Source organism: Gekko japonicus, unplaced genomic scaffold (assembly GCF_001447785.1).
Source record: "Gekko japonicus isolate JY-2015 unplaced genomic scaffold, Gekko_japonicus_V1.1 scaffold2261, whole genome shotgun sequence".
Lineage (NCBI taxonomy): Eukaryota > Metazoa > Chordata > Lepidosauria > Squamata > Gekkonidae > Gekko > Gekko japonicus.
The window spans coordinates 55,865-69,171 of record NW_015175431.1 but is presented as its reverse complement, the minus strand read 5'-3'; the positions used below and the strand labels follow the sequence as shown (position 1 = coordinate 69,171).

Below are 13,307 nucleotides of genomic sequence, written 5' to 3'. Positions count from 1 at the left end.
AAATATACCCAGTCCCACACAGGCATGTTGTGATTGAGCTGGGCATACACAAAACTATCACCCCTGATCATAACTCAGGTCCCCCATGGTCTCGCTGGTCGGGTCCACGCACCTTTTCTCTACAACCTCTGGATCACATCACTTCTTCAGGATAGGAAGAGTATTACCCTGATCTCCCCATCTCTTCTATATGACAGCTGTCTCCTTTTGCTTCTCTTTGTATGCTTGCAATCCTTGATTTGAGTGTGACTATTTAAATTATTATTTTTCTTAATAAAACCCATTTCATTCACAATTTGGACTGCTTATTAGTCAACCAAGGGTCTAAAAGGGATGACCTCACTTTACCTCAGCCTCTTGCTAGCTCTGCCTTTGCATCTAATTTCCCCAATCAAACCAAAGGCAAGAATTTATTTAATAAAGCTAGTAGGGTAACAAAGGGAGGCCACTGGGCAGTGATCCTTAGCATGTAAATAAAGGTTAGACATGCACAAGTATGCCCCTATTGTCAATCATATGTCCATAACTACCATCCCCTCCATATACACCATGTTTGCCTCTGGACTGGCAATGGCAGGGACAGTAAAGACACATGTTACACCCAGGGAGATTGAATTTATCCCAGAGTCCTTCAGTGGCTGATTGCCATTGCTCAACTCTTAGAGCACCATGTCTACCATTGTATTTGACAGGATGTCCAAAACTTTAGCAGCTTCGGCAGGGAAAGTGGGATGATGATGATGATGATAATAATGATGATGATGATGATGATGATGATGATGATATCAGCCTGGTGTAGCAGTTAGAGTCCAGGATCAGGGAAACCAAGATTCAGATCCCTGTTCTTCTACTGAAACTTGCCTGGTTGCCCTGGGCCCGTCATTATCTGTCTCTCAACCTTATAAGTCTCGAAGTGTTGTTGTGAGGATAAAATGGAGGGGGAAGGTTGATGTTGTAAGCTGCTTTAGGTCCCATTGGAGAAAACAGCAAGGTATAATTATCTAATTAATACTTCATAAAACTGAAATCATAAAATGGGCTTTTTCCTCCTACTCACTGTACTCCTTGAATGCTGGAACATTTAATTGACAGAAGAAAATTGAATTTTCTTTTCCTTCTCAATATTGGTGGCTAATACACATTGTCTTTCTTTTTTGTAGCTCTCCAAATCCATGTCTCTATGATTACAGCAAAAATTCTTCAGTCAATTGGAGGTTATGATTTGCAAGAAAGAGGGACCATAAGAATAAAGGTATAACTTTTAGAGAATAAGACAGCTGGAAGTAACCCAAAGATAATCTAGTCTAACCTTTTGCACAAAAGCATCTGGGCTGCTGGTTGACATGGACAGAGAGGTAGTTGAGAAGCACCTGGCTGCATTGAATGAGTACAAAGCCCCAGGGCCAGATGGTATGCACCCAAGAGTGCTCAAAGAACTTTCTAGAGAGCTTGCAGAGCCTTTGTCCATCATCTTCCAGACCTCTTGGAGGAAAGGAGATGTGCCACAAGACTGGAGGAGGGCAGATGTTATCCCAATTTTCAAAAAAGGGAGGAGGAATGACCCAAGAGACTACAGGCCAGTCAGTCTGAACTCTGTCCCAGGGAAGATACTGGAGCAGATTTTTAAAAGATTGATTTGTGAGCATTTAAAGGACAACTCGGTAATCCAGGAAGTCAGCACAGATTTGTCCCCAACAGGTCCTGCCAGATCAACCTCATTTCCTTCTTTGATCGAGTGACAAGCTTACTGGATTGACGGAATGCTGTTGATGTTGTTTACCTGGATTTCAGTAAAGCTTTTGACAGAGTTCCCCATTATGTTCTGATGGGTAAACTAAAGGACTGTAGACTGGACTCTAGGATAGTTAGGTGGATAGGGAACTGGTTGGAGAACTGCTCTCAGAGAGTAGTTGTCTATTGAATTTCATCTGAATGGAGGTGCCACAGGGCTTGGTTCTGGGCCCAATACTTTTTAATATTTTTATAAATGATCTGGATGAGGGTGTGGAAGGGCTACTCATTAAATTTGCAGATGACACTAAATTGGGAGGAGCAGTGAACACACCAGAAGATAGAGATAGAATTCAGCAGGATCTGAACATGCTGGAAGAGTGGGCAGATGTGAACAAGATGCAATTTAACAAGGATAAGTGCCGAGTTCTACATCTGGGTAACAAAACTGAGGAATACACATACTGGATGGGGGATACACTTCTGAGTAGCAGTGCCTGTGAACAAGATCTTGGGGTAAGGGTGGACTGCAAGTTAACTATGAGCAGCCAGTGTGATGCAGCGATAAAAAAGGCTAATGCAATTTGGGGTGTATCAACAGAGGCATAATATCCAAATCACAAGATGTCATAGTCCCGCTGTACACTGCATCTGTAAGGCTGCACCTGGAGTATTGTGTGCAATTCTGGAGGGCTTACTTCAAAAAGGATGTGGACAGAATGGAGCGTGTGCAGAAAAGAGCAACGAGGATGGTTGGGGGCCTGGAGCCCAAGCCCTATGACAAAAGGCTGAGGGATGTTGAAATGTTTAGTCTGGAGAAGAGGAGGTTGAGGGGGGACATGATTGCTGTCTTTAAGTATTTGAAGGGCTATCACTTAGAGAAGCGCAAGGAGCTGTTCCTGTCAGCAGCAGAGGATAGGACTCACAATAATGGGTTTACATTAAGCACGGGAAGGTACCAGCTGGATATTAGGAAAAACTTTTTTACAGTAGGAGTTGTTCAACAGTGGAATCAGCTGCCTAGGGAGATGGTGAGCTTCCCCTCACTGGCAGTCTTTAAGCAGCATCTGGACAAACACTTGTCAGGGATACTCTAGGCTGATCCTGCATTGAGCAGCGGGTTGGACTAGATGGCCTGTATGGCCCCTCCCAACTCTGTGATTCTATGATTTGCCCCAGTGTATAGTTTAAAAATTGCTATTCAGGGAACCTTCTGCCATGAGCAAGGAGCAGGTATATTGCAGGAACATTAAAGGAGAATTTAGTAAGCCAAAACAGAGTATATGGATAAATCCTCCAATAGTTTAACATTGTACAAAATGTTGCAAGGACAGCTTTAATTTAAAAAGATATTTGAACCAGGACAAGATGAAGGTTGGTCAGATACTTGGAGAATAACACATTTGGGGTCCTCCCTAAAGATCAATGAATCTTCCTACCACATTGTAGTATAAATGTACACGTATCAGAGCTCAGCGATTAACATAGTTTTGCTCAAACAGTCTTTAGTTCAATAACTGCACATTTGTTTTACATGATTAGAGACCGGACTTCTCTTGTGGAGATGTTGCATTTTCTAGGCACTGAAGGTTCGCTACTTTGCTCTTGAAGAAAATGCACCAGTCGTTGTTGACATTATCAGTGTTGGCAGAATGTGCATGTTCAAACATCATGAGCATCCATTGGCTGTTGTCTGCAACATTGTTATTGAAGCCTCTCCATTCCAATTTGAACCCCAAACATCATCTTGTAGTGTGTATGCATCAGCAGGGCTCCTTGAGGCTGCTGCTATAACTATCACTCACAAATAGGGTTGCCAACTCAGGGTTGGGAAATACCTGTAGATTTGGGGTGGAGTCTAAAGACAGCAGGGTTTGGGAAGGAGAGGAACTTCAGTGGGGTTTAATGCCATAAAGTGTACCTTCCAAAGCAGGCTTTTTCTCCGGATGAATTGATCTGGAAATTGGCAACCCTGCATAATGTCCAGAAGCATTCTTTACTCTGAGAATGGCCACTGCAAGGAGAAAAGTACCAAATTTCATGGCAACAAATGAGCCCATTAGCAATGCTCCCTCTAAGCTGTGGAGTCTTGTGAGCAAAAATTCTACTTTGTGAGCTACTGGCATTAAAGTTGTGAGCCAGCGATTTGGCTACTGCATAAATTAATTTGCTCTGGAGCTACCCTTCGTAAGCTAAGACAAAAATGTGTGAGCCAGAGGCTAAAAAACTGTGAGCTAGCTCACACTAAGTCAGCTTAGAGGGAACACTGCCCATTAGTAGGCATTGTGACATTCTTTGACATTCAAAATGTTCTTCATTTGTTCTGCAGTATCCATGCTTGCCTGCATCAGTAAGTTCAAGATTTAATTGTAGACTAGGCTTTGTTCTCTATAAGCAGTTGTAAGTAACTATAATATGATTCTTTTGTGTGAAACTGTATTTAGTGTCTAGGGTTCCAGTTCCAGTGCGACAGGATGCTACGAGGCTGTATTCCATCTTTGGGGCACTTTATTTTATTTTTATTCTATTTTATTTTAGTCTTTTGTCTTCTGTTTAATTTAGCCTTGGTTAACTTAGTTTTTAGTCTGTACCTCTCCCCCTCCTCTTTTGTGTTATAGATCCAGTGCTAAAATCTCCTCTCTGTCCCTTGTTTGGGTGGAGTTGGAGCAGTGTGAAGGTTGAGTAGATGAAAAGGTTTGTTACCCTATTATCATTTTGCTTGCAAGTGACTGGTTTTCATTTCTTTTTTAATTTGAAACAGTTCTGTGTTTGTTTTAATTTGTTTTAACCATTATTTTGATTATTTGCCCCCATGAGTGATTTTAATTATTTTTGAGGGTTGTGCTCTCACCACCCTCCTATCCAGCTCCCATGTGCAACCATGCCACCAGGTGCTCACTGTCTGCATACCTGCCTGAAATGGCCCCTGCAGGGCCCATGCATTGGGATCAGAGCCGCTGGTGCTCCCGATCCCAGGGCAACGAGGAGTCCGAGGCCGCCCGAGAGCGGAACCTCTCATCGTATCGCAGCCAAGCTGCCTTGAGTATTCTTTATATGCCCTGTGGATGAGGTTCTGATACTTTACTAAGGCCACTCCATGACATGGGTAGGTTTGCAGTACCACCCCCATGTAAATGGTATAAACCGGAAGCCAGTTGTCAAAGGTCTTGTCAATTTGTGTCAGTTTTATCTTCTCTAACTCTCTGGGGTCATCCCTCACACTTACCTTCACCTCCACATCCCTAAAGAGTAGTGTGACCATGTCCACATACTCACCCCTCCAGATCTTTGCTTTTTTGGCCGGCAGCAGGTGGTCCCCTAGTGGGAGACACCTCTCCGTATAGGCATAAGGAAGGTTTGCTGCCGGGTTCTGCACCCCACCCCATGACAGTGCTTGCCCAGCGGCCCAGGATGGTGCACTTGGTATGGGTGCAACCCCAGAAGGTGTGCCAGGTCAGGCATGGTGCTTGGTGCCAGGGAAGGGCTGGGGACCTGGCACATCTGCCCCGTTCCATCGAGTCCTGCCTCCAAAGGACCCTGAACAACCCCCCAGGCCCCCATGGGGGTGTGAATTGTGGGGGCCGGAGTGGGACTCACTCTTGTGGTACTGGAGGACTCACCCATCTCTGCTGGGTCATCTGGTACTGCTCCAGCTCTGTCGCTCGATGCCTGGGTATCCTCTTCATCTTCAGACTCCTGTAGTTGTGCCAACCTGGCATATAGGGCTCACCTTTCTTGCGCACGAGCCATGGACTGGGGACGCTGATGAGGGGGGGTCTGCCCCTGACTTGCCCTTGCCACTTGGCTTCCACTTCGCCACCTTGGCCCTCTCCAGGGCCTCGATTTTGGCTGCCAGGTCTTGCAAGGAGGGACCACCCTCATCCTCAGAGGACAAGATAGTTGGCGGCACCTGCCTGGGTGCCTTTCCAGCTGGGCCGCCCTTCTTCTGTGGTGACTTCTTAGCTGCCATACTATGCCCTTGATAGTTTGGGAAGAAAATGACGAGGAGAGATGTTAAAGCCAAGTACACCCTCCCCAAGCAATAATAAGGCCCAGAGAAGAGAAGCAAGCTATGCTGGCTAATTCTTGAACAGACCCTTGTCCCCACAAACCCACTGCTGTAAAGGAATGCACGATGCCGCTGCTTAGCATTGGATCCCTGAAGCTGTTAGTGGAGGGAGCAGCATGATGCTGCCTTATCTTGAATAAGCCAAAGCCCCATAAATTACTGAGGAAAGTTCCTGGGGATCGGCTTCCCTAGAGGATCGATAATGCAGGGAAGAAAGGAGAAAAGAAAAATTGAAGTTGCCTTAGACTGAATCAGAAACTTGGTCCATCAGGCAGAATCCTCCCCTCAGACCAGCAGCAGTTCCCTAGGTCCCTGGCTGAGATCCCATTGTTAGAGAGGACGTGCTAAGCTGCTGACCTTGCACTCCTCGGGCCCCCTCCCCACCCTGGCTGAGGCCTGCTGAATACCCCCATGGAGGGCCCCTTTCCCACAGAAACCATGCTGCCTCAGCGGCAAAGGCCAGCAAACCCTGAGCAAGTGGGCCATAGGGGGTGGGGGTACGCAAATTGCCTAAATGGGATGGGGCAGGCGGGCAGGCACCCACTGATGAGTGCCCGGATGGCCGGGGCAGAGAGCAAGCAGGCATATCCACCGCTGTCTGTTTCACAACGCCCAGCAGCCTACCCTAGGCAACTCTCGCGGGAGGCCACGGAGGGAGGGGAAATGGGTGCCGGTGCCTGAATGGACAGGGCGGCAAACAAGCTGGCACAGCCACTCCTGACCAGTCCCGTGCTGCCCGGCAGCCTACCCTGGGCAAGCCTCGCAGGAGGCTAAAGGGGACGAACACCAATGCGTAGATAGACAGGGAGGGGAGCAAGCTGCCGCCGCCACCATATGGTCCCGCACAGGGCAAGCCTCACACAAGGATGGGGGGAACAGGCGCCAGCACCCAACAGTGCATGCTCTGCTGGAGGCACATAGAGGAGTGCCCCAGCTTGTTGTGTGAGGCCCCGATGATCTCACCTGCCCGGCAGCCTCCCAGACCAGCGGGACAGGGGTGCTGGCAGCCAGAGAGACACGTGACAGCCACAGCCTGTGTGCCCACGCCATGAGCGGGTCCTGGAACATGGACCTGATGCTGAAGGCCCCCAGTCACTCCACCTGCCCAGCGACCTCCCTGGCCAGTAGGGCAGGGGCGCCGGCAGCCAGAAGGACACGGGCAAGGCCTGTGGGCCGCATGTGGTGGCCCGAAGCCCCTGGGGAAGCTGCAGCCCAAGGAGAGGCCAGGATGACCCTGGAACGAAGATCCGCTGAGGGATGCCCCTGGTAAGTGAAGCCGTGATGCAGGGGAAGCCGGGCGGGCAGTACAACTGATCCTCCCCCCTATTGGAGTAAATTCACCATCGCTCCTTTCCCCTGGGTCCTCGGGTCTTGTTCGGGATTTCGGCCGCCGCCACCACCAATAGAACTCCACGTGGCTTGTCCTCGCTTAGGCGTGCAGCTCCATCCTTCCTCGAGCTTGTGCTGGGCCAATCTGAGCATGGAGGGCGGTGGCTGCCAGACCTGGCCAGTGAGCTCACCCTTGGTTGGCCAGCGCTCCTGTGCTGAGCCATGATTGGCTCACCCCACCTGTGCTCTAGATTCTGATCGATTGTCTCCTCTTCTTTAAAAACTAGAGATAGGCTCAGACTTGGGTGTTGCACTTTTCATCATTGTCTTTAAGTCAAATTATGATAGTCTAGATGCCACAATGTCTCTTGATCTTCCAGAATGGCAGCTAGTCCTCTGTTAAGAAATAATGAACCTTATTAAAGGACTTCATACTCAGAATGCTACAGGCTCTAATGGTATTCCAGCAGACTTTATTATTAATAGCATGGACTGATGCCTCTTTTGGCTAGTCTTTTTACTAGCGTGAGACCTACTGGTGTGATTCCTCCTGAATGGTGTTCTAGTATAATTGTCCCAATCAGTAAAGTTGGAGGTAAGGACAGTCCTAAGAACTTTTCCGTGCACCTTGGTGTTTAGTCATGCCGGCCACATGACCACGGAAACGTCTTCGAACAGCGCTGGCTCTTCGGCTTTGAAACGGAGATGAGCACCGCAACCTTAGAGTCAGATTCGACTGGCTTTCGCGCAAGGGAACCTTTACCTTTACCTTTAAGAACTTTTCGCCCATTAGTTTGTTGTCAGTAGTAGGTAAGATCTATGCAGCATTTTTGTTAAGCAGACTTCAGTCTTGGATGGCTGATTCTAAGATCATTAGCTCAGAACAGGTGGGATTTTATAAGGGACATATTATGTTAAATCACTGTCATGTGTTATCCCACTTGATCAGTAAGTATGCCATTTTGAGGAAGGGGTTTTTATACGCAGGCTTCATAGATTTTTCCTATGCATTTGAGTCCATATCTAGAACCCATCTGTGGGCTAAATTGAAGCAAACTACAATTAACAGGAGATTGTTGTGGTTAATTAAAAATCTGTATACTGATTCTACTGCCCAAGTGTTGTGTAATAGTGAGGGTCAATTAACTGCTTCCTTCCCTGTTGTACGGGGGGGGGGTCAACAGGGGTGCCTTTTAGCATCATTTTTATTTAGTTTGTATTTGTCTGATTTGCCAGGTTTTTTTTAACTGATCTTTTTCTGCATTTGCATAAATTACTGGACACTTCAGTCAATCTTTTACTTTATGCAGACGATTCAGTTTTACTTTCCTCAGTCTTCTTCAGGCTTTGCAAAGATTCCATACTTATTGTTCACATGAGGAACTATCTATTAATTTTACTAAAACTAAAATTATTAAGTTTGTGCCTCACCGACCAAAAGAGAGACATGGATAGTTAATGGGCAGAAGATCTTACAGCTTTCCTCTTTTAGGTATTTGGGTATTTTATTTCATTCTACCTTGTCCTGGAGATGTCATACACAATTGGTCACTCAGAAATCTATGGCTATTATGAAGACAATTTTGTGTTTCTTTTTTTCTATTGGGGCACATTATATTCCAGCTGCTATTAGAGTTTTTAACTGGTGATTTTGTAACTTTTGTATGGTGTCTGTATGTGGATTTCTGCTATAGACAATTCTATAAATAGAGTACAGTCCTCAGTCCTTTGGGCAATCGAAGGGCTCCCCGGGTGTTTTTCATCATTTTGGCCTTAGCTCTTTAGAAGCCTTTGCCTGAGTATGTGCTTTTAATTTTTGGTTTCATCTATTTTTGTGGCCCTGAGGGTAGCTTGGTAAGCCTAACCCTAAGGGGCTCTTGTAAGGTTCCCTGGCTCCAGCTTTTTGAACAGAAGTTATCTCTTGTAAGGTGATCTCTCCACCCCCCTCTATAAATCAATGCAAAAAAACATGTGACTAAACTGATTTAGGCCAGAGATAAGAGTTATACCCATTTTGATGCTTGGAGGACATGTTCTCTGCTTGCCTTCGGCCTCCCTTCTAAGGGTAAACTCCCTTCTTATTTAGATTTCTTTGCTAGCCCAAAGTTGTACAGGACCTTTATGCATTCACGTTTCAACTGCCCCTTTTCAATAGTCTTGCTGGGTCATCTGCTAAGGATCTCTTTTCCAAATTGGTTATGTCCTGCCCCCTCTCTTGTACATATTCTTCTGCAATGTCCTTATGTGCTCCAGTATAGGTTAAAATGGATTATGCCATGTCTTGATAAATGGACTATGCTTCCTCTAGTGACATTAGAGTAAAAGGTTCAATTCTGATTCCCAATGTACTTATTTTGTTGTTCGATTTCTAAAGGCTGCAGAGAAGTGTCAAAAAGAGGTGTTTTTAGACATGGGTTTTATTTAAGTTTTTTGTTTTTTATTGTTCAAGACTTTGGTCTAAGAACAGGGATGAAAAGGAGATTTAGCTTCTAGAAACCTGGGACTTCTTTCTTTTCTATAAACACTAAACATTTTGTCGCTCCCTGATCAGGGCAATGATCTAGCACAAAGGGCAGACAATAAACTGGTCCTGAGCTGACATCACTGCTTAGCTCACTGATGCATACGCTTGGGATTCTGATTCCCAATCAGTCCCAATTGTTGCTTCAGTACGGAGTTCCTTATTTATTTATTTTATTTATTTTTGGGACTTATACCCCGCCCTATCCAAACGGCTCAGGGCGGCAACAGACGGCAGACGCCGAGGATAAAATACATTACATTAAAAGCATGATAAATAAAACTAAAATTGGTGCTCTACAATACATATTAACAAAGACTCAAGATGGACGTCTCATTTTCAGCTGATGATATCCCAGTTCTGAGGGCCCGCATGATGTTCTTATCAGGGCAGCATTTCTCACCTCTCCCCCCAAGGCCAGGTAGATGGACGATCAGCCACAGCGATGGTCTCGTGGCAGTGGCGGCGGCTCCTACTCAAAAGCCTGGCGGAAGAGCTCCGTCTTGCAGGCCCTGCGGAACTGTACAAGGTCCCGCAGGGCCCGGATCTCCACCGGGAGCTCATTCCACCAGGTAGGAGCCGCCACCGAAAAAGCCCTGGCCTTGGTTTGGGTGAGCTTGATAACTCGTGGGCCCGGAACCTGAAGAAGGTCCAGCCTCCCAGATCGCAGCGCTCTCGGGGGAACATACGGGAAGAGGCGGTCCTTGATACCGAGCTTATGATGCTTGGGTCCCAAGCTTGACATTATAAATAGAACCTTGATGCTTCTGTCTGTTTGAAAACTTTCTGCAGCATTCCAAAAATCTTCAGCAAGACAAGGCATCTCTAGCCAATTAGCCTCTTCTGGTTCCTTTCCATACACTCTGATTTAAATACATTTCTGATGGGCAAGAATTTACCAGTGGTCTTGCTTGTGGCCAGCATGTGCTACACTGGTGTGTTGATGTTGCACATGCAATAGCAGTACATGCATAGTACAGTTTAAATAAAATGATGAGCAAATGCAAAATTGCACGAGCTCTTTTTGCCCAGTGGTATTACCTTTAATGAAAGCAGAGGCTGTTCCTATAACATCCATGAATACTCTGATTGCGAAAATATTAATGGTTTCTACTGCTTCTGTTTCTGCTTCTAGCCTGCAAACTGTCATATTAGGCTCCCAAATGTTTTATTAGACCCCTTGCTATTTTAATGCTTTTTAAAATAACCATCATTCTCAATTTTTGTAGTATATTATTTTCATTGTGTGAACCATCCTGAGCAGGGCTCTAGAGAGGAGTCGTGTAAAGTCTCCAGTTAGGAAATCTTTACTGTTTACTTTGAAATGAGCCCTTTCTTCCATTAAAAAGACATTTCATTCTGATAGTTTAAATTGTTTAGGGAGATATTTTCCTTGTTACATGAAGCAACTCTGCTTTCATTTATTTCTTGTGGAATATCAGGGCAAAGGACAGCAGCAAACTTTTTGGCTGAAAGGAAAAGCTGGATTTAAAATGCCTCTGCCAGAATTCCACAGTGATGGAGAAATGCTCCCAAGAAGAAATGTGGAGGTAGGACTATGGCTGAGGACTGTATGCAAGAAAATAATTCTAGGGGTATTTCCAAGTCCATTGAGGTGGGTGATCCAAGAAGTGTCGTATCTGTTTAGAAGCAATCCATGAGAATGTAAAATATTTTCCCATTGTGGCATATGCTGCAATACTGTAGTCTGAAAATATGTTGCCATTTTACTTAATTGGGTTAATAGCTGGGGAAGTCTTTTGCCTCCTCCACCATCTCCCTTCGAGTAACATTCATGTCTTTTTTGTAATTATCAAACTCTCAGTAGACTCAAAGCTGTGCTTACACAGTCTTTACTTTAGTGTCCTTTGGGGCCTCATGCTGTCCTCTGTCCAATTTATTCCTTTTCCATTCAAGCAGTGACTATGCTAAAATTATTGAAACACTTAACAATGGTGTTCTCTGAACATTTGAAACTACCTTGGGCCGAATCAGACACTATGACCATTTAGTTCAATATTGTCTGACTGACAGTAGATCTCCAAGAGAAGCCTAGTATTGAATCTGGGATCTGCTGCATGGGAAAGCATGTGCTGTACTGCTAAACCACATATAAACCAAAGTACCTGCTGAATGTGTTGAGTAATTCTGGCTTGACAGTTGTACCTTTGCTCTACACATTCTTCTCTCTGGGCACTGTGCTGACAGTCTTCTGCTGTGGCGCCTGCTTTTTCTCGCACTAGGCTTTTCAGTGAGTTCCTAAGTGTCTAAAGCGATAGGAACCAAACTCTGCAGTGGGGAATGTTTCCGTAGGGTCCGGAGAGAAGCATATGTACAACAATGGAATAGGATCATAACCTATGTCTTTTTAGACTTGATTCCCAGTAGCACTTTAGGGACCAACAAGATTTTTTGGGGTATGAGCTTTTGAGAGTCATCTGTATCTGACAAAGGGAGCTTTGACTCTTAAAAGCTCATACCCTGAAAATCTTGTTGGTCTCTAAGGTGCTACAGGACTCCAATCTCACTGTCATACTGCAGGCCAAAATGGCTGCCCTCTGAGACGATTACTTTTTAAGCGCCTGAACAGTTTAATACCACTGTCATATCCCCATACTTTTGCTGTGGTTAGGAAAGTGACATGTGAAATTTATCTACAATAAAAGGATGTCTCCAATGTAAATGGGGATTAAAGCACAGAGGTCAATAATCAAGACGCAGAGATGACACAAGTTATACTATTTGAATTAACATATCCAGATTTTTAAAAATCTTGTTTAGAAGCAATAGATTCAACTGAAGGGAGCTGAACCCTTTAAATGCAGCTGTTATCTTGCGGTGTTATTGTCTGATTTGAACCTTTAATTCTTTTTTAAAATGTGCATGTTGTCATGTCAAGTTGCTGTGGAAGACCACTGTAATGCCTAGCAGGAGAAATGCTTTCAGACATCATAAGCTATCCTGTCCTTCCTAAGGATATGTATGAAATGTGCCTCATCTCATCCATATGTTCACTGCAGGGCCATAGAATAGTTATCCACAGCTCCACTCAAAACTCAATAGAACCAATACTTCAAGACCTATGAAAATCCAGGTCTTGTAATAAACAAGGGGAAATTTGCAGAGAGTCATGCATGTCTTAACATAGTACCCTTCCGTTCATGTTAATTAATTAAATATACTCAGTTGATCCTTCTGAATACCGACAGTTGTTGATGCTAATTTTCACTGTCTTGTTGCTACCAGAAAGGCACTGCTTCCACATACTACTGATTACAGTGCAAAATGGAGGCATGACATTATGGCTGTTTGAATGTGGAGGTATCTCAGTATGAATATTCTGAGCAACAGAGAAACTGGTGCCACTTCCCCACTACTGTGAGAGGACAGATGTTACATCCTTCAGTAACTGAATAAGATGATGTCAGTAGAATGGACTGAAATCTGCGATTTGATTGGACTGAAGGCTTCCAAGAAAAAACTTGGAACTTCCCATGCTGGCAACCTAAGTGGATAGGAATACAGATTTGGAGTGCATATTATCTCATACGTTCTCCAATATGTTTTTAGAAAATGAAGTCACTTTTGCACGTGGAATTTAACCCAGTGGTGTTGTGTGTCCCCCTCACCCCCCATTGTGGTGGTGGATATTCACAC

At 45.0% G+C, this 13,307-nt stretch overlaps 1 protein-coding gene across 1 annotated transcript in view; it reads left to right on the top strand.

Moving 5' to 3' along the window:
* LOC107122702 (guanylate cyclase 2G-like) overlaps nucleotides 1–12,212 on the top strand; it is a 78,939-nt gene extending 66,727 nt beyond the window's left edge. The window contains exons 21-23 of the mRNA XM_015425833.1: nucleotides 1,161–1,252; nucleotides 11,093–11,200; nucleotides 12,156–12,212. Of these exons, the coding sequence (XP_015281319.1) occupies nucleotides 1,161–1,252; nucleotides 11,093–11,200; nucleotides 12,156–12,212 (257 nt within the window). The remainder of the gene's footprint in view (nucleotides 1–1,160; nucleotides 1,253–11,092; nucleotides 11,201–12,155) is intronic.
* The last annotated feature ends 1,095 nt before the right edge of the window (nucleotides 12,213–13,307 follow it).